Source organism: Arvicanthis niloticus, chromosome 6, assembly GCF_011762505.2.
Source record: "Arvicanthis niloticus isolate mArvNil1 chromosome 6, mArvNil1.pat.X, whole genome shotgun sequence".
Classification (NCBI taxonomy): Eukaryota; Metazoa; Chordata; class Mammalia; order Rodentia; family Muridae; genus Arvicanthis; species Arvicanthis niloticus.
Genome location: NC_047663.1, coordinates 1,178,694 through 1,199,777, shown reverse-complemented (window position 1 = coordinate 1,199,777; position 21,084 = coordinate 1,178,694). Strand labels below are relative to the sequence as shown.

At 45.6% G+C, this 21,084-nt stretch overlaps 1 protein-coding gene across 1 annotated transcript in view; it reads left to right on the top strand.

Annotated features, from left to right (window-relative positions):
* The first annotated feature begins 2,082 nt into the window (after positions 1 to 2,082).
* The window catches only part of Foxk2 (forkhead box K2), a 49,107-nt gene continuing 30,105 nt past the window's right edge, over positions 2,083 to 21,084 (top strand). The window contains exon 1 of the mRNA XM_034505884.2: positions 2,083 to 2,489. Within this exon, the coding sequence (XP_034361775.1) occupies positions 2,098 to 2,489 (392 nt within the window). The 5' untranslated portion in view covers positions 2,083 to 2,097. The remainder of the gene's footprint in view (positions 2,490 to 21,084) is intronic.

The following is a 21,084-nucleotide window of genomic DNA, read 5'->3' as shown; positions in this document are numbered from 1 at the left end:
AGGCCAGCCTGGTAGTCTACATATTAAGTTCTAGGCCAGTCGAGGCTATATAGTGAGACTCTGTCTCAAACCAAACAACAAACAAACATATGGATCAACTCTGAAAACATCAAAGATGCTCTATATTCTACAGGATCAAATATTCAGCCGGTGGGAATGCGGCATAGGAGGATGTGCAAGTGGATCCTGGGGTCTCATTGGTCAGCCAGCCTTGCCAAAACAGTGAACTCCAGGTCTCAGAAAAAGACAGGAAGAAAAGCCATTGAGGCAGACATCTTGACATCAATCCCTGGTGTCTACATGTCCCACAGTGGGACACATACACTCTACTGTAATACATAGGAACAGACAAGCACATGCATCCTATTAGTATACAGAGTAGTTTTCATCTGTAATAAATTGTTAAGTTTACATGTACATTGAAGAACTGCTTTAAAATAAATATCTTTATTGTGTGTTTGATTTGGCCAGATATGGTGGCTCATGCATCTAATCCCAACACTTGGGAGGCAGAGGTAGGTGGGTCTCTATGAGTTCTAGATGATTTCGGCTTATATAGTAAGTTCCAGGCCAATCAGGGCTATATATGACTGTCTTTCCCTCCCCACACAAAACACCTAAACCAACCATAAAAGCCAAACAAAGCAGCACAAGTGTTTGCTTTGTATGTTTACTTTATATACCTGGATAGCCAGATGTAAAAAGTTAGACTAAGCCCTGTTATAGATAGATGCTAGAAGCACATGGCAGAGCCTCAAACCTGCCCTAGGCTCAAACATGTATTAGAACAAGAGCTCAGGACAACACCAGTGTCAATAGTAATGGAAAAACATTTCTTGCTCTTGACCGTGCTTTTTCCTTTGACTGTGTTTTGTCTCTAGATATTTACCAAGTTATCATTTCCATAGTTATCTCTACATCACCTACAATGCCTCAAATTAATAATTAATGAAATGGCTCTCTGCCATATTTATAGTACAAAGCAGCTTGAACCCTCAGGAATTTATACTGTAATTACACATATATGTCAAATAAGATATGTAAATGTTATAAAGACACATTAATTTCCATTGAATTTATTGTAAGTTCAGACACATAGAATGAATTAAGATGCAAAATGTTCCGATGCCTCTAGTTTGGGCCCTCTAGAAGCTCTTGGCTAGAATGTCCATCTTACCTCTCTCAGCCTTTCCACTCTCCCTGACCTGTACTCCTTTTGTGCATCAGTGAGAGAACACTGCGTCCCATTGCCTGCACCCAGGGGCCACCATATTGGTGTGACGTTCTTTATGACCACGTGCCTCTCTTAGCAGAGCTAAAGCAGGTGCATCCACTGCCCTTCGGTCCTGGGGAAAGACACTAGGGGTCTCGGCTTCACCTCTGTGTTGGCACTCATAGCTCTGCTCTTCCCACGAGCCCCCCGTAGTGGTTTCTTTATTAATGGGAGAGATGGAGTCTCCTCTCTCTCTGTGTATGTGTGTGTGTGTGTGTGTGTGAGAGAGACAGAGAGAGAGACAGAGAGACAGAGAGATTGGCAAAACGCTCAGATTTGCAGCCCTTGCTATGAATTACTGAGTGCAGAACTGTACGTATTCTGGGGTAATTTCTGTTACAACCCCGTGCTGTGACACACCGGTCAATGCGGCAGGTTCCCGAGCGGCGTGCCTGTTTCTACGCAGCCTAGGGCGGAGTGTGAGAGTGGACAGCGGCTCCCGGGGCGCACTTGGCGCCCGTCATGACCTTGGACCCCCGCTCACTCCGCGAACGCGCGCGGCCCCACGCCAACTCCTCACTCCGCCCCGGGTTTTCCGCGCCGCCGCGGCCAACCTGCGTCGCGCGACGACGCCGGACGTGCGGGCGCTCGGCGGCGCAGCTTCCCATTGGCTGGCCGCGGTAGCCCCACTGCGTGCGCCGCGCCCATTGGCCGGCGTGCCCGTCCGTCGTAGGGCCGGCGCGCGGCCGTGCGAGCTCCCGCCCTCGCAGCTCTCCTCGCCGGCCGGCGGTCTCCGCGACCGTGCTCGGCTCGCGCGGCCCACGACCGCGCCCGGGCCTCGGCCCGCTAGGGCGCCCGCGCGGATCGGCCAGGCCTCGCAGGCGATGGCGGCCGCGGCGGCGCTCTCGGGCGCGGGCGCCCCTCCCGCGGGCGGCGGGGCCGGGGGCGGCGGATCCCCGCCGGGCGGCTGGGCCGTGGCGCGGCTCGAAGGCCGCGAGTTCGAGTACCTCATGAAGAAGCGTTCGGTGACCATCGGGCGCAACTCGTCGCAGGGCTCCGTAGATGTGAGCATGGGCCACTCGAGCTTCATCTCGCGGCGCCACCTGGAGATCTTCACGCCCCCGGGCGGCGGCCATAGCGCGGCCGCCCCGGAACCCGCGCAGCCCCGGCCGGACGCGGGCGGCGACTTCTACCTGCGCTGTCTCGGCAAGAACGGCGTGTTCGTGGACGGGGTGTTCCAGCGGCGTGGGGCGCCGCCGCTGCAGCTGCCGCGCGTGTGAGTGGCGGGCGGGGGCTGCGGCCTGGACCTGACCCACGGTGTTACCCACGAGCAGGGAGGGACCCCGGCCCACAGCAGCCACCCCCAGGGAGGGGCGGGACCCACACCCACTGCCCATCATCTGGCAGGACTCAGAAGACCCACGTCAGCTACCTATGAGCAGTGTCAGACCCTGAACCAGACCTTCTGGTCACCATCAGGGAGGCATCCTGATCCGCTATCCAGGAGCCAGGAATGCTAGACTCACCACCGTGACCCATTCGCCACCCATAACCGAGACCTGACTGATTCTGACCTACCCTAGTTTAATGCCCGCTACCAGAACTGGGACCACAGCCCCCAGCGCTCCACCCGGAGTATTTAACCTGCTGGCCCACTCATGTCTGCCCAACCCCCCCCCCCCCCCCCCCCGGACTGCCGGGTCCCAGGCACCGGTATTCTAGCCCACGGCCCTTTGTCCAGCCTGACACGGGACTCTCAGAACACAGACCATCATTTCTGCCATCGACCCTCTGCCCTCCCTGCCATCGTCACTAGCCTTAGTGGGTGGAAGTTTTACGGGTGCTCTGTGCCTAACCTTCAGGGAGGAAGCACCTAAGGGAGAGGTTAAGCAGTGTGTGGGAAAACTGCCCTGGACTAAAATACCTATCTAAAATGAAGACTAGATACCTGTTACCTTTTTTTTTGTTGTTCACGTTTCAGTGGCAAGATATTTTGGAGGTAGCCTCTTCAGCCTAACAGTTCTCTTTCCCTGGTGTTTTTCAGCCTAAATATTGAAAACTCTATACATGAAGGGTTAAAAGCCTGTCCAGAAACTTAGAAATATGGGAAAACTGGATACTAATTTCAGCAAAGTAATTTTTAAGAAGCATCTTTAGTCAGATGTAGTGCTTTCAACCTGTAATTCCAGCACCCTGGAGGCTGAGACAGAAGAAATTTGAGTTCCAGGCTAGGTTGGACTGTGTAGTAAACTCTAGACCAGATTGGGTTGCATGGTGAGACCCTGTCTCATAAAACAACAACAGCAAGACAGAACAAAGAGTGTTTGGTTTTTTAAGGAATAATTACAAGATTGTGTAGAGTGACAAGGGAGCCTCATAGGGAACTGCCAATCATGGTACACAACAATTTCAGTTTGGTTCTGTGGTTGGATAAACTTACATTTTCTGTGCTTGAAAAACAACCTTGCTCTCCAGGAAATGCTAATTATTACTCAGGGTTCCTTTCTAGATCATTGCTAGTGTAGCTTTTGCCACAGACTGAAGTTTTTAATTGCCTTCAGTTTTTGGAGATAATGGTAAAAGCTGTGGTTTTAACTTAGGTTTGATGTGTGTGTATTCCATATTTCTTGGAATTGGGAGGGTGTTCCAGTATGCACCACTGTGCTTGCCTACAAAGTTCACTTATTTGTTTATCTATTTATTTTAAAATATTAACAGTCTGGTTAATAGCACTTGTTGCTCTTGCAGAGGACGTGTCTGCAGTTCGCAGCATCCACACTGCAGCTCAAAACCGCTTGTAACTGCAGCTTTAGGCGTCAGACACCCTCTTCTGAATGCTGTGATCACCATGCATGCACAGAGTACACAGACATACGGGTGGGCAAATACTCATACACATAAAATAGAAAAGTTTAAAATTACATTTGTTGCCAGGTTTAGTGGTATAGACCTTTAATTCCAGCACTTAGGAGGCAGAGTCAGGTGGATCTCCATGAGTTCAGGGACAGTCTGGTCTACATAGAGAATTCCAGGCCAGCCAAGGCTAACCCTTGCCTCTAACTAAATAAAATAATGAGTAAAATTACATTTGCTTATACCTGTGCCTTGCTTGCATTCGCTACAGTACACATGTGGAGGCCAGAGGACAACTTGCTGGAGTCAGTTCTTTCTGCTGTGTGGGTCCTGGGTATCAGACTCAGATCATCAGATGTGGCAGCATGAGACTTTACCAGTAAGCCGTCTTGCTGGCCTATAAGTTATTTCTTATTGTTATTTTTTAAATTTCAAATTAAATTAAAACCTTAGGTTAAAACTCATGAGTGTGTGTCTGTGTTGGTATGTACATGTGAAGTAGTTGTCAGAGGCATTGCAGGCTCCTTCTGTAGCTGAAGTTAAAGGTAGTTACGAACCACTGGACATAGGTGCTGGGAGCCAAGCTTAGCTCTTCTGAAGCAGCACATGTCCTTAACTGAGGAGCCATCTGTCCAGCTCCCAGTGTGTGCCTGTGCACCACATGTGTGCCTGGTGCCTGAACAGGCCAGAAGAGGATTTTGGATTCTTTGGAGCTGGAGTTACACAGTTTTGAGCCACCATGTGGGTCTTGGGAATTGAACCTGGGTCCTTTGGAAGAATAGCCAATGCTCTTAACCACAGAACCAACACTGTGGCCACCCAAAATCTTTCTAAGTTTAAACAAACAAATAGGTACTGGCACACACACGTAAAAGAGTGTATAATGGAAGAATTATGCCGAGGCTGAAATACTTTTGAGATAGTCTAACTATGACAAGGTGACCTTGAACTGGAGACCTTACTGCCTCCACCTAGGAACTGGTATATGGTACAGCTGGTGTGAATACTCTTGTTATTTTGTTTCCAGATACATTGCTTCCTCAGTAGTCTAGGTAAACTTGGCCTTGAACTTTTTGTTCAGTCTCCCACCCCAGCTTTTTCTTTTCCTCTGGAGATGGTTTCTCTGTGTAGCCCTGCTGCCTTGGAACTTGATCTGTAGACCAGGCTGGCTTCACTCAGATCTCCCCAGTGCTGGGAGTAAACGTGTGCCACCGCTGTCCAGCATCCACTAACCCTGAGTGCTGGGATCTATAAGCTACCATGACTGACTCACTCTGCTTGGAAGCATTCTGTCTATGGCTGGCCTTGTATTTGTTTTGTTTTGATTTTGGAGACAGGGTATCTCTGTGTAGCCCTTGGCGACCCGGAACTATCTCTGGTTCTGTAGACCAGGCTGGCCTTGAACTGAACAGAGATCTGCCTACCTCTGCCTCCAGAGTGCTGGGATTAAGGGTGTGTACCACCGCCCTGCTGGTTGGTCTTGTATTTCAACCATCATGATTTTATCCTAGTTCCAGTTTTTATATGTTTGCATTTTGTAGTTTACTTTAAAAATTCAAAGAAGTGCTATCATCTTAGTATATGTCTTTAATCCCACCCAACATTTGGGAGGAGGAGGCAGGAGGATCTCTTGAGTTCTAGGCTAGCCAGGTCTACAAGTGCCACCCTGCCTAAGAAAACAGAATTCAAAGGTAATTTGGAAGGATATGAAATACAATAGTTGTGGTTTAAAGTGTGATTAGTTCATCGAAACAGTATATACTCTATGGAGCTGGCATACCTATTTGGGTAGGGCTACCCTAGCTTTGGTGAGCATCTTTAGTAACTATGGCTGGAACAGTACAGATATCTTTGCAGTAGCTGGTGAGCCCAGTGCCCGCTGTGGATGTGGACTTGGGACTCAGTATACATGACAACGGGGGCATCTGTACTTTCTTTTCTCTCTTTTTTAGTTTTATTTATTTTATGTATATGAGTACATTGTAGCTGTCCTCAGACACACCAGAAGAGGGCATCAGATCCCATTACAGATGGTTGTGAGCCACCATGTGGTTGCTAGGAATCGATCTCAGGACCTCTGGAAGAACAGTCAGTGCTCCTAACCACTGAGCCATCTCTCCAGCCTGGCATGTATATTTTCAAAAACAAAAATCTACATGATTCTATAGATCCCTGTCTTTGCATACTCAGCCAAGTATGTATATCATATTATGCATATCAGCCAAGATGCAATCCAGGCTGGGGAAGGATCTTAGAGAGGAGGGTGTGCAAGTGCAGGTGTGGGTTTGTCTGGACTTGGTGAAACATTACTTTCTTTCTTTTTTTTTCTTTCTTTCTTTTTTTTTTTTGTTTTGTTTTGTTTTGTTTTGTTTTTAGAGACAAGAGTTTCTCTGTGTAGCCCTGGCTGTCCTGGAACTCACTCTGCAGGCCAGGCTGGCCTCAAACTCAGAAATCCGCCTGCCTCTGCCTCCCAAGTGCTGGGATTAAAGGCGTGCGCCACCACCGCCAGTCGAAACATTGCTTTCACTTGAGTGAAAATGTCCCCCCACCCCGTAGGCTCAGATAGTTGAATATTTGGTTTCCAGTTGGTGTGCTGTTTGAGGAAGCTTAGGAAGTGTGCCTTGCAGGAATATGTCACGAGGGTAGGCTTTTCAAATAAAAAGCCTCTCCTAGTTTTGTTTTGTTTTGGGGCCCCCCTCCCCCGCCGCCCCTTCAAACTCACGGTTCAAGATCTGATCTCTTAGCTTCCTGCTTCTGCTGCTTGTTACTATGCCTTCCACCAAAATGAATATTTATCCCTCTAGATAAAGATATGCCAAAATAAACTTTTTTGTAAGACTTCTTCTGCATGGTATTTCATCACAGCAACAGAAAAGTACTATACAGTCAGTGAAGAAAGCCTTCTTAGAGTACGGGGCCCTTCGCTATCCAATGACTGAGTTTAGTGCCTAAGATTAAAGTTCTAAGAACCTAGTGGGTAACCAGGCAGTGGTGTTGCACACCTGTAATCCCAGCACTCAGGAGCAGAGGCAGGTGGATCTCTGAGTTCAAGGACAGCCTGGTCTACAGAATGAGTTTCAGGACAGCCAGGGCCACACAGAGAAACCCTTGTTTCGAAAAACAAAATGGATAAAAGAAATCAGTGGGACCAGAAAGTTTGGGTTTGTTCCTGTTGTCATGGTAGCGAACTTAAATATAACATCAAAATTAGCAAATTTTGTTTTCAAAAATAAGCAACTTGTAAAACTCTTTTCTTTTTAAGATACACATAAGTATGTGGGTATGGATGACGCCAGGTCCTTCAGAGCTGGAGTTACAGTGGTTGTGAGTTGACCGGGTGTTGGGAACCAAACTCAGATCTTCTCCAACAGCAGTACATTCTCCTAACCACTGAGCTAGCTATTCCAGCTCCCATCCTCAGCCCTCACATAAGCATCTCGCTCATTCATTCACGTATGTATGTATGTACGCATGCATGTATGTATGTATGTGAGACAGTCTTTCTACATTGGCCTGGAACTCACTGAGTGCCTCCTGAATGCTGGGATTAAAGACATGTACTACCATGCCCAGCTTAATGGTTGTTTTTATACTTTGAAGATGTCAGTTATGTAATTAATTTTATCTATATGAGTGTTTTACTCTCACGTGTCTGTACCACAGGCATGCCTAGTGTCGTCAGAGGCTGGAAGAGGGTGTTGAATCCCTTGGAACTCGGTTACAGACATTGTGAGCTGCTGTGTGAGACCCAAACCCAGGTCCTCTGCATCCCGTACTTTTAGCTGCCAAGCTACCTCTTCAGCCCCAAGTCCATAATTTTAATCAGAGTTTAGACTGATGGCCATCATAAACAGAATTGATTTTATTGTTGCCTAAAAGTAATTTTTTTGAGATGGTCTCACTGTATAGCTTAGGCCAGTGTCCTTACTCTGTGATTTTCCTGCCTTGCCTTTTCTGGGGGTGGGATTACAGGTGTGTATCACCATGTTTGCTGCCCCATCTATTTAATATGCAAAATAAATTATCCTTGTTAAGAAAAGTGACCCCTATTCCCATCTCAGACTGATTTAACTGGCTCTCTGCAGTGCTTCATGATGTAGCCAGACTTGACTATGGCTGGAACAGTACAGATGTGTGTGCAGCGGCTGGTGATCGCGTTTGACTTGAAGATCGTATTTAGTAGGGTCATATTTAGAGACTTGTTCTGTAAGTCAGAGAAAACTGGAGAGAGACTGCAGATGTTCAGTCAGTGGCTTCTGCAGCTTGTCAGATGAGTGGAGGGACTCTTAGTGACCTGTCAACCTCTAATGAGTTGGTTCTCGGATGATGCTAGTATCAGTAAGGGAGAAGTAAGAAGCAGCTGTCAGGTGTGGGTGAGGACAGAGACAGGATAGAGGATGTAGAGAAGGGGCCATGAGAGGATGGAGAGGTAAGATGAGACCTAGAGACCTTGTACCTCAGCAGGTTTGCAGAAAGACCCTGCTTGCCTAAAGGCAGAATGACAAGTGTGAGCTGGAGAATAGTTCCCTGCTGGAAAGGACCCAAGCAGACCCCAGCAAGGCTTAAGGCTTGGTTTGGTATCTGTTCACCAAGGGTTGTGAGGGTTGCTTAAGATGGCCTTGCTTAACAACTCTAGCTTAGCTGAGCAGATAAAAGCCTGGACTCAGTCAGGACCAGGATCTGGTGAAGCTGCTGTACACACTGCTCTGCTGTGCCAGTAGTTGCTTTTCATGACTTGCCCTCAAGGTCCATGTGCAATTCACTCAGCACAGTTGTGCATCTTATTACTGGTTGTGGACACTGGGGGCAGTCACTATAGAATTGGCACTTCCCTATGTTGAGAACCCATTGCCAGCCCAGGGATTTGTTTGACACTCCAGTGGTGAGACACAGTTCCCTGTAACAGACATCTCTGTACTTGTGTCTTTTGATGATGTTGTTGTATTTGTTTTTTGAAATAGGGTCTCAATATGTAGCCCTGGCTGCCCTGGAAAGTGCTGTGTAGATCATAGACCATGTTGGCCTGAAATTTACAGAAACTGGCCTGCCTCTGTGTCCTGAGTACTGGCCTTTTTTGTTGTTGTTGTTTTTGGTTTTTTTTGTTTGTTTGTTTGTTTGTTTTTGTTTTTTCTAGACAAGGTTTCTCTGTGTAGCCCTGGCTGTCCTGGAACTCACTCTGTAGACCAGGCTGGCCTCCAACTCAGAAATCTGCCTGCCTCTGCCTCCCAAGTGCTGGGATTAAAGGCGTGTGTCACCACCGTCCGGCCTGAGTACTGGCCTTAAAGGTGTGTCCCATCATGCTCTCTTTGTGTATGTATATGTCCATGTACATGTGCCACAGTACACGTGGAGGTCAGAGAACAGCTGCAGGAACCATTTCTACTATGTGGATTCCTGACTGACCTGCCCACTGTTCATTTTAATGTTTACTTGATAGTGTAGGCTGTCTTCGATTTAAGTTATTCACATTTTTAACATCTTAAAGAATTTCCTTTTGTGTGTGTGTAAGCACGGGCACCTGCATGGATGCTCTGCATGCATATGGAGGTCAGAGTGCAGTTCAGGAGTTGGTTCTCCTTTCCTCTATCTGATTAAGGTAGAATTTTCTTGTTTCCACTACTCTGCAGGCTTCAGTTTGGCCTGTGAGCTTCTGGTGATTCTTCTGCCTCCACCTCCCGTCTCACCTTAGGGGTGCTGGGATTTCAGGTGAAAGTACTGTTTTGGGCTTGCTACCGTAAGTTGTTAATCTGCTACACTATCTCCTGGCCCCAGCTCTTAAAATTTGTATCGTCCATCTGTCCATCCATTCATCCATCTGTGTCTATCTATTTCAGGACTAGCCTTGGCTGTTGTGGAATTCTGTAGACCAGGATGGCCTCAAACTTACAGAGATCCACCTGCCTCTGCTTCCTGAGTGCACCATCACCACCAACCGTGCTGCTTTTTAAAGAAGGCATTTATATATCTTCTCTTTGTGTGTGTGTCCATCCGTCCGTCCTGTGCATGAGCAGTCAGTACAGTCTGTGGAAGTCCTTCCTACCATGTAGGTTCTGGGGATGGGACTCAGGTCAACAGGTTCCATGTCAGGTGCCTCTTCCTGCTGAGCTGTCGACTTTTAACTTTGAGACAGTTCTCTTTACTTATCCCTGGCTGCTGGCTGTCCTGGAACTCACTTGGTAGACCATGCTGGCCTTGAATCCACAGAGATCTGCCTGTGTCTTTGTTACTTAGGTTAGTCATTTGCATACCTGCTGGCTGACAGCAAGGACTGCTTCCTGGATAGATGGTACCTACATTCCAGCACACTTAACCTTTCTGGTTTTGTTCCCTCCATGATTAGAGGAGTAAGTGTCTACATCACAACACAGTTGTATTGTATTTGTGTCCCAGTTGGGACACAAACCTGAGGCCTCATTTGTTTTGGTCATTACAGACCTCAGCTTAGTGCTTAGAACCTGGTCCTGAAGGGCCGTGAGGCTTGCGCACACGGCGGGCACCACTGTTGTCTCTATCCTATCTTCCAGTTTGGCAGCACCAGATCCAGAGAGCAGGGATAGTAGAGGCCTGCTTGTTCCTTAGCCTTACACCTTTGGTGATGTTTTTCTTTTTTCCTTTTTAAAATCTTATTTATTTTACATGCATAGGATGTTTTACATACACACATATATGAATACCACATGACTGTCTTGTGCCCACGGTGGCTAGAAGGGCCATTGGGTTACCTGGGACTGGAGTTAGAGAAGTGTGTGAACTGCCATGTGGGTGTGAGGAATTGAATCTAGGTCCTTTGGAAAAAGCAGCCAGTGCTTTTAACTGCTCATCTCTCTGGCCCTGCTTTTCCTTTTTAAAGCTTGTTTTCATTTAAGTTTACAGTTTACTCTTCTATTAGGGGAGAAAGGAGCTACTGGTTTTTAAATTACACCGCTCTATTCTTTAGAGAGAAAACAGCAGTTTCTAGGTGTCCTTTTGGTTGGTTGGTTGATTGGTTGGTTTTTAATTTGATTTGACTTTTGAGTTAGGATTTCTCTCTGGGTAGCTCAAGCTGGCTTTGAATTTGTGGTGATCATTCTGCGTCTACTTCTTGAATGCTGGGATTACAGGCATGTGCCATCCTTCTTGGTTCTGATTGTCTTTCTAGAGGATAGGAATGGTCATAAGAATTTGACTTCTGCTTGCTGGAGGCCGGGTCTCCCGGGACAATGCCAGGAAGATGTGGAACTGCCCATGAGGGATCTTGTTTTAGGGCTCCCACCCAGACAGTTCTCCAGGATGAGCGAGCGTGGTTGGTGAAGAGGCGCACTGCTGCTCCTCAGAGAATGGTTTCCAAAAATTGGAATGGAGAGATCATAGTTGTAGCATTGGTTTGCTGGAGGTTGGAAGTGCAGAGGAGGTGGAGGTCAGCAGGACTACCACAGAGCAGTTATCCAAGTCTGTCACCCTTGGACCTCGAGATTCTCTCCTAAGTAAGGATTCTCTCCTGTGTCTCTTACTGGCCTGAGGCTGTTTAAGTTCCCAGTCTCCTTTTGTACTTAGGTCCTGGCTCTCCAGTTTCCAGTATAAGACACTGCTTTCTTCATTTCACGTTGTGAACCACTTTCCTGTTTCCTAGTAGGTGGAGAATCAGGACTTACTCTTTCCTTATGGGATCCCAGTAGACTCTGGAATCTGGTCTGATAGTGCTGTGATTGTCCCCCTTGGCTTCTGTCAGTCTCTAAATCTCTTTTTATGTGTGTTTTTTAAATTCACGTTTATGTTTATACATACTTGAGGCCCATGGGAAGGAGGTGTATTTGAAACAGCTCTGTAAGCTGTGGAAGCCGTCTATTGTTTTCCAGGAGGCACAGCAGCTCAGGGTATGGAAGAGTGGTTGGTCATGCACTGTTCTCAACAAGAACCTGGCAGGAGCCCCTAGAATCGCCTAGTTTAGAGAGAGAGCAAGAAGGCTTCCTTGCTGTCCACAGTGCTTTGTGATCTGTTGTCGTTAGCATCTTGAGTTCTAATTCCTTCCTCTTCTTGCCCAGCTTTTTCTCTAGTCTTCCAGAGGCACCAAATCCCAAACAAACTTGAGATCCCTAGAAATGGCACAGCCTAGTTGCCTGGTATCAGTTGACATTTATGCATTTACTGCTGGTTTAACATTACTGTTAAGTAAACATGTTCAGGTGCTGATATAATAGGGTGGGATTCTCGCTGGTTGTGCTCCCTCACTCGTTCTCCCCATGTTCTAAAAGGCTCCTTTGGATCCCAGTTGCAGAAGCATAGCACTATTACTTTCTTTTGTGAACCTAATAATACACACACACTTTGTACTGCAAGGTTTGAATACCATTTCCTTTTTGTGAAGGTGTATGCACATGCATTTGAAGGCCCGAGGCCAACCTTGGGTATTGTTGCTTAGATGCTGCAACCGTATTTTCTGTCACTAGTACCATGTCTTTTTCTCCCTGGTGCTGGAATTTGGAATGCTTGCCACTACATCTGGCTTCTTGTATGCAGTGGGCGGGTTGGTGGTGTGGAGCTCAGATCCTCATGCGTCCTTGGGCAGTGGATCCTTCACTGGACTCTGGTACCTCAGTTTGTTTTGTTTTGGTTTTTCAAGACAGGGTATAGCCCTGGCTGTCCTGGTGCTTATTCTGTAGACCAGGCTGGCCTCCAACTCAGAAATCTGCCTGCCTCTGCCTCCCAAGTGCTGGGATTAAAGGCGTGTGCCACCACTTCCCGGCTGGTACCTCAATTTAAAAAAAAAAAAATTTTTTTTTTTTAAATTTCAGTTCCAATTTTTAGGAACTGTATGTGCTGGACACTTTTATGTCAGTTTGACACAGCTAAAGTCATCTGAGAGGAGCGACTCTCAATTAAGAAAATGCCTCCATAAGGTCGTGCAAGACTATAGGGCACTTTCTTAATTAGTGGTTGATGGGAGAGGGTTCAACCTATTGTGGGTGAAGTAATCGCTGGGCTGGTGATCCTGGATTCTGTAAGAAAGCAGGCTGAGCAAGCCATGAGGAACAAGCCAGTGAGCAGCACCCTCCATGGCCTCTGCATCGGCTTCTCCAGGTTCCTGCCCTGCTTGAGTTTCTGTCCTGACTCTGATGATGAACTGTGATATGGAAGCATAAGCCAAATAAACTCTTTCCTTCCTAAGTTGTTTTGGTCATGGTGTTTCATCATAGCAATAGTGACCCTAACCAGCATTTCATAAAACCCAATTATAACACCTAACCATACTACCTAGTTCATTTATTCTCAGTCTCTTAGTCTCCTATCTTACCTTCCTCTCCCTTTCTCCTCTTTCCCTTCCCCCTCTCTGCCCACTCTTACCTCCCTCTTTTGAGGCAGGGTCTTACTACATAGCTTTGGCTGGCCTGTAACTTTATATAGACAATGCTAGCCTCAGACTCAGAGATCTTTAGGCCTCTACCGTCTAAGTGATGGGATTAAAGGCACATTACACACAATGCCAGTAGCCTCCTAAATTTAATGAATTTTATCTCATAGCCTAGACTTCCTGAGACTTGTTGGCACCTCTTGGGTTAAATACAAAAGTAAACATGTACTGAATGTTTATGTTCAGTACCTATGTTCAGATCCCAGGTAGTTCTTAAAAATCGCAAGCATTAAGTTAACAAAAGATTATTCATATCCAAAAGAGTATAAATTAATTATTTAAAAAAGCCCAGAACTTGCATGCCTTTAATCCCAGCACTTGGGAGGCAGAGGCAGGCAGATTTCTGAGTTGGAGGCCAGCCTGGTCTACAGAGTGAGTTCCAGGACAGCCAGGGCTACACAGAGAAACCCTGTCTTGGAAAAAACATTAAAAAAAAAAAAAAAAAAAAAAAAAAAAAAAAAAAAAAAAAAAAAAGCCCAGAACTCTTTGTATGCATAAATTAAGCCCAACTTATTGTGCCTCCTGTCCCAGCAGAGTAGCATGGTTCACCTGTGTTAACTAAGCAGCAAGAAAGAATGGGTTAAATTCAGTTCTAAACTGACTTTCATAATTCTCATCTTTATATTCTCCAAGTGACTCCATTCACATAGCCACAACTGTAGGCACATCTGAGGGTCACACTCAACTCCCTTGCGACCTTAGTTTCCATTCAGACTGGGTTTGTATGTGGCTTATGAGAGAGACATCTCAATTTTGCCCCCACAATAGCATCTGGCTTCTGCCTGTAACAGAGGGCGTTCTGGTTTCTTGCTTGAGTCTCTCTTGTTTGAGGCACGGTGTGGGCCTTCTGGTAGAGGGGAAGGTCCTGGGTACTAGAACTGAGATCTGAGTCTTGAAGATCCTTTGTCAACAATTCTAAGCAGACTGGATGAGAGCCTGGTGAATCTTATGGGGGAATTTTCTTCATAGAGAATCTGAAAAGACTCCAAGGTCAAGGTTGAGTTAAACCTTGTAGTAGCTATATTGAAGCTTCAAACAGTGGTTCCAAAGTAGCTTGGAAAGATTTAGTACAGTTCTGAAGGAACCTAAAATCCCAAACTCCAACAAGTGGTTGGGTTTTGTTGGTGAGTGTTTATATAAATGGTACCTGACTAGAGTCCTGATAGCTTTCAGCAGAATATGCCTTTTCTAAACCTAGAAAAGGAGCCTGGAAGTGTTTAGGCTCTGTGTGGGACCACCAAACATTAAACTAGCAAAAGATTCTTCATATCCAAAAGAGTATAAAAAATGAACTTAAAAAAAGCAGACTTGTCAGTGCCATGCCCTTCTGTGTTCTGAATGACGGATGCTCTGTTCTAGGGTTGTGGTAGCTGCTGCTCGTCCACTGGGCATTTGTGCTTTTTTGACTTTAGCCTGACATGGTCCTCTAGACACATTTATATGGTTAATAAGGGTTGGATCAACACTGGTTGGGGTTTTGTTTTGTTCTTTAACTGGCATTCTCTCTTTGCCACTCTGGTTTACTGGAGTGGTTAGATATGCATTAGAGTCACCATAGCCATACTAAGTGATAGCTGTCCAAGACACTGAGACTCACTCAGCTGCAAGACCAAAGCGTCTCCTGATTCTTTCTTAAACAGAATGTAAACAGGTTTGCTAGAGACAGCTAGAAGAGTTGTAAAAATGTTATGTTTTGCCATTTCTAAATTGTTAGAGGGATCATTTTCATGGCAATCTGAGCTTAGTCTGGAAATATGTGGCTTAAAGTTAGCTGTCCACCCTGGCTTTTAGTGAGTGTTTGCCTACTAGTCCTACTCTTCTACTGAAGTATATCCTAAAGACACCTAAGTAACCATCCTGTGGCCTAGATGGCGCCTCTTCAGGTTCTCTTCTTAGCACTGTGACCTGTGACCTCCCCAGTATTTGCTAGTGAATTGTTCAATGTAAGCTTTTAAAAAAAGGATGTATTCAGTGCACATATCAGTATGTACACAGTGTTATAGGTCAGAGGGGGCACACACATATAGGTCAAAGGACAACCCATGGGAGTTGGTTCTCTCCTATAGGAGTTGCAGAGATAGAACTCAGTGGGGCTGGGCAGTGGTGGCGCACGCCTTTGATCCCAGCACTTGGGAGGCAGAGGCAGGTGGATTTCTCAGTTCGAGGCCAGTCTGATCTACAGAGGGAGTTCCAGGACAGCCAGGGTTATACAGAGAAACCCTGTCTCGAAAAACCAAAAAAAAAAAAAAAAAAAAAAAAAAAAAAAAAGAACTCAGGTTGGCATTCATGGCAGCAGTGCCTCCACCTGTTGAGCCAACAGGCGAAGCTGCCTGATGGGCTTTTTGTTTTACGTTTGTTTTCTGAGATGAGGTTTCTCTGTAGCCTTGGCTGTCCTGGAACTCACTTTGTAGATCATGCTGGCTTCTTATTCAGATCTACTTGCCTCTGCCTCTTGCATGCTAGAATTAAACACCAGTTGTCATAGGCTTTCAGAACTTGACTTTTGGGGAATGCAGAGAGATAGTTCAGCAGTTAAGAGCACAGGCTGCTCTTACAGAGGACTTGAATTCGGTTTATAGAACCCATGCACAGACACATACATAAAAATAAATCTTAGGGCTGGCCTTTAATCTCAGCACTTGGGAGCAGGCAAACACAGATCTCTATAAAGGCCTGCCTAATCTAGAGTAACAGGCCAGCCAGTGAGACCCCCTTCCTCCCGCCCCCCCCCCCCAATCTTAAAACAACACAACTTGGGAGTCAGTTAGAGAAAATGGCTTAGCAAGTTACAAATACTTGCTCCTCTTGCAGAGGACCCAGCTCAGGTGCTCCAACACCTACAACTGACTGTAATTTCAGCTCCAAGGGTGCAATGCCCTTTTCTGGCTCTGGGCACCAGGCATGCACATGATTCACAAACATACCTACAAGCAAAACACCAGAAAACCTTAGGGTTTGATGAATGTTGCAGAACAAGACAGAAATGTTCCAGGCAATTCACACTTGACTATAATTCCACTTTTGGGGAATCTGGAGAGTCAAATCCATGGCCTTACTTACGTTAAATAAGTATTGTACCATTGAGTGCCCTTGACAGGATCTCATTATGCAGACCAGGCTGACCCCAAACTCAAGACATCTGCCTGCCTATGCCTCTCTTGTTTTGGGGCTATTGATGTGGGCTTCCCAGTCACCCATTCCTGTTTTGGTTGATGACGGACAATCCAAAGTGGCTTTTGTTTTCCTAGTGTGTGTGTTAAAGCTAAAGACGGCTGATACTGTAGAAGCTGGGACACATGTACATACGGTCTCGTAAGTAAAACTGTGTCAGGGTATTGAACTCACAGTGGTACTGGAAAACCATTGTCGGTCTGTTAAAGAAAGCCAGCATGCTGTTGATCCTCTCTTGATGCTACGCAGAGGGGCCTGATCTTCCTGCATTGCTTGCTTTTGCTTCTCCCACAGATTATGTGTGACTCTGTCTCCTGTCTGACCTAGATTTCGTCTTCACCTCTTGGGCTAGGAGTAGGGTGTGGTGGTCTTTGTTTATTGTCTTATTCATTCTGGTGATTGTCCTCCTGAGAGTGTCCAAACTGGAGCATATCCTACCAAACCAGACCTTTTCTAGTTCGCACATTTTCCTAACTGGACCACCTGAGTTTAGTGGCATGGTAGCTTGACAGTTTCTCCCTCTCTTCCCTGTTTCTTACAGGATGCTGTCTGACTAGTTGAACTTAGCTTCTCAAAGATAAAAATACTCTTCTTTTTTTGGTTTGTTTAGAAACAGTCTGTGTAGCCTCAGCTGATCTGTAACTTTGAAGACCAGGCTGTCTACACACTTGCTGTGATCCTCCTGCTTCTGCCTTCTGAGTGCTAGGATTAACAAGAGCATCCTGTTCTCTGTGGTCGTTTCTCAGTGTGTATTCTCCACTGCTCTCCTTTATTTATTTATAATTTTTTGGAGACAGGGTCTCTCTATGTAGTCCTGGGTGTTCTCATACTCTAGAGTTCAAGGATATTCCTTGAACTCAAACCCAGCTACTTGGGCCTCCTTCCTGAGGGTTGGGATTAAAGGGGTGAGTCACCACACTGGGCTGTCTTTTCTTTGTTTTAAGTTATTTGTATTTGTGTCTGTGCATGTGAGTGTGTGTTCCCAGGGAGGCCAGAGGGGTCATAGCCTAGAACTGGAGTTGTAGGTGGTTGTGAACCATTCACAGTTTCCTTGCCGGACCTGAACTCTGATCTTTGCGGTTATCACACTCCCTTAAACACTGAGCCAGTTCTCCTTTGTTTTTGAGACAGGAACTCACTGTGTAGCCCAGGCTAGCCTTGAGTGATCCTCCTACCTCAGCCTCCTAAGTACTGGGACTGCAAAAATGACCCACCATGTTTTGCTAAGAAAATTGTTTAAAGTTTTTGTGTAGTAAGTCCAGCATCTGGTCTTTCTTCAGGACTGGATTCTTTTTGTTGTACTGCTCTTGTTTGTGTGTGGGTGTGTATGTTAGAGATTGAACCCAGGGTCTAACATATGTTAAGCTAAGCATATGGTCTAGCACCAAGCACTATACATAAATCTTGTGAGTCACTCCTGCTTCTTTATGTATGTAACTTAGGATTTTTGTGTCGTTGAAAACTGGTAGCTTTGGAAATCATGTTTGCCTTGTAATTTGTTGGGGTTTCGTTGGTTTGTTGAGCCATGTGAACCTTTCATTTAGTAACTGAGGTATTTGTTCCTTAGCTAGTGTATCATGTGTCTGGCTGTTACCTTGATAGGTTTCTAGAAGGCAAGAAGTCCTCCCAGTTCTGGAATGGCTCTGACTGGGCTCACCCTCTTCAAGTACTTGGCCTGGGGAGCAGCCCAAGTTTCTCATTCTTATTCTTGTGTATACTGGTACTTTGGAAGGTCTTGATTCCCTTGAAGCTCTCAAAGCTCTTGCCTCAGGGTTGTTTTGTTTTGAACTATCGTTGAGTAGAGCAGTGATGGTTGTTGACTTGGCCGGATGGTGTTTAGTGTTGTTTGTTTGTTGATCAGAGTTCAGAGGGTTGGAGTAGGTGTAACAACGGATGTTGGAGACGGCCCAGCCACTGCAGGTAAGGTGTCTCTGAAGTCTGTTTTTCTCATGATTAAAAAAAGAAAATGTTTTTAAAAATGTGGGTTCAGTATCTGGGATTATAAGAAATGAAACTAATGTGTGCCATTCACACAGCTCCCTGGCTAGAGGCTAAGGAGGTCACCTGAGTTCTGAGTTCAGCCATTAACACAGCTCCCTGGCTAGAGGCTAAGGAGGTTACCTGAGTTCTGAGTTCAGCCATTAACACAGCTCCCTGGCTAGAGGCTAAGGAGGTCACCTGAGTTCTGAGTTCAGTCTTCAGAACCTACATAATAGACGGGAGAACCAAGTGTCATACTCTGGTGGGCAGTGCGTTCCCCAAATAAATAAATAAACATGTTCAAATAAATTAGCCTAATAAAGTTTCTAGCAAAGAGCTAATGGATTATTGTGAAGATTAAATTCTTTGTGCGGACTAATACTGTTATCAGGATCTGAAGTTCGTAGACAATTTAAGTAAAACTTTATAGGGCGCAAACTTGTTTTCTTTTTCTTCTCTTTTTTTTTTTTGTCTGTGTGTGTGTTTGTTTGATTTTAGTGGGAGATTTGCTGCCCAGATCTGTCTCTGGTCCCTCGTTTGACAGCATTGGTAACTTTGTTTCTCTTGGATTTAAGGTGAATGGAAAAAGTTTCTTGCCTTGCAGTGGGAGGTGAGGGAGAGCCTGGCTTACTGTGGCATTTGTGTTCATACTGTTGGTAGATTTTCTACACCAAGCAAACACCGGCTCCTTCTCTAGTCTACTTTCTTGGACCTGAATGTTGCTATGGGTTTAGGTGATGAGGCACCTACTGGACTCTTAAGAAGTTGCTACAAATCCTGCCATGTAACTAACCCTGGTCTTAGTATCATCTCATTAAAAAGATGGTTGGGTGATGCATAGGGTGGGAAGACAGAAACCTGTCGAGTGGTGACTACATCGTAGAATCCGTTCATGAGGATAAAGTTGGCATATAGTAGGAACAGTTAAACTTGGGAGATACGACTAAGAAAAATGAAATGTCATTTCCTGTTGTCAAATAAATACATAAATGGGTAACTGTTGAACTTCCTTTAAAACTGAAATTTTGTTTGTTCATCTTGTGCAACTTGGGAAAGGAAGGGATTGAACCTACGTCCTCATATACCTCAGGAAAACATAGCCAATTGAGCTGTGTTTAGCCCTAGAATGGAATTTTTTAAATGTACGTATTTTTATTTTATGTACATTGGAATTTTGCCTGCATGTGTGTGGGGTTGGATCCCCTGGAACAGGAGTTACAAATGGTTATGAGCTGCCATGTAGGTGCTGGGAATTGAACCTGAGTCCTCTGGAAGAGGAGCTAAGTGCTCTTAACCACTGAGCCATCTCCCTAGCTTGAGAATGGAATTTTTAAGCAGCTTTGGGAATTAGAAATAAGAGATGATTACCTTAACTTCCCCATTGGCCACCATATTCTCCTCTTCTTCCTCTTCCTTTTCCCTCTCCTCTTCTTCCTCCTTCTCTTCCTTCTCTTCCCCTCCCCCTCCTTAGTGGTCTTTTTTTGTTCTTGTTGACCTGCAGCTGACCCACTGAAAGCATTTGTGTGGAACTGCTCCTCCCCCTCAGTTATGCACACAGTGACCTGGGTGTCCCCCTCCATGTTACCTACACTGGCGGCTTGGACCCCTGTGTGTTTCTCCTTGAACATTATTCCCTCTCTCTTCTGGACTTGCTCTGCTGTGGCCTGGTGCCCACTCCTCTTCCTCTCATGCCATTTTCTCCATTGCTTGCCCACACCCTGCTGCTTCAGGTTCTGTTCCTGTGTGACCAGGCACCAGGGTTCTAGCCCAAGTCCTTTCCCAGTTTTTCTCTTTAGGCCCTTGAGGGAAGGGACCATCTTACATTTCAAGTTTGTGTCTTTTAGATAGTTCCATGTTCCCTAAGGAGACTGACAGCTGAGATCTGCTCTAGTGAGCATTTGCAGATTTCCTAGTACACTGCACTTGGGCTTCTCAGTGTGAAACACATTGTTCTAAAGAGCAGTGGCCACTTGTAGGCTCACAGAACTTTAAATACTTTTCTTACTCAGAGGGACTTCATGCTGGGTGTATATGGCAGTGAAGAATCTGCATGCAGTTCCTTCTTAGATGCTCTGGTGAGAGTCATGAAGCTCTAGAGTCTGTTTGAGCCTGAGTATGCTTCTTTGTGCACACGCTGTCTCTAGCTTTGCCTTCTAGTCCATATGTGTGTGGCAGGTGAACCTTTTTCTAGAGAGTGGGGTTAGGTAAGAATAAAGGGCTTGTTGAAAAAAATTAAGAATATAAGTGATTCTGAGACAGTTTAGAATTAGAATTTTCAATGATAATTTACGCTTCTCAACTTATGAACATGTATTTGTTATAAATTAATAGAGACAAGTGACAATCAGATGTGACTACTCAAAGAAAATGTAAATTTTCAATGTGTGTGAGTGTTTTGTTCACATGCATGTGTAGTGTGTACTGTGTGTCTACCTGGTGCGGCGGATGGGGGCAGTGTGTAGTGTGTACTGTGTGTCTA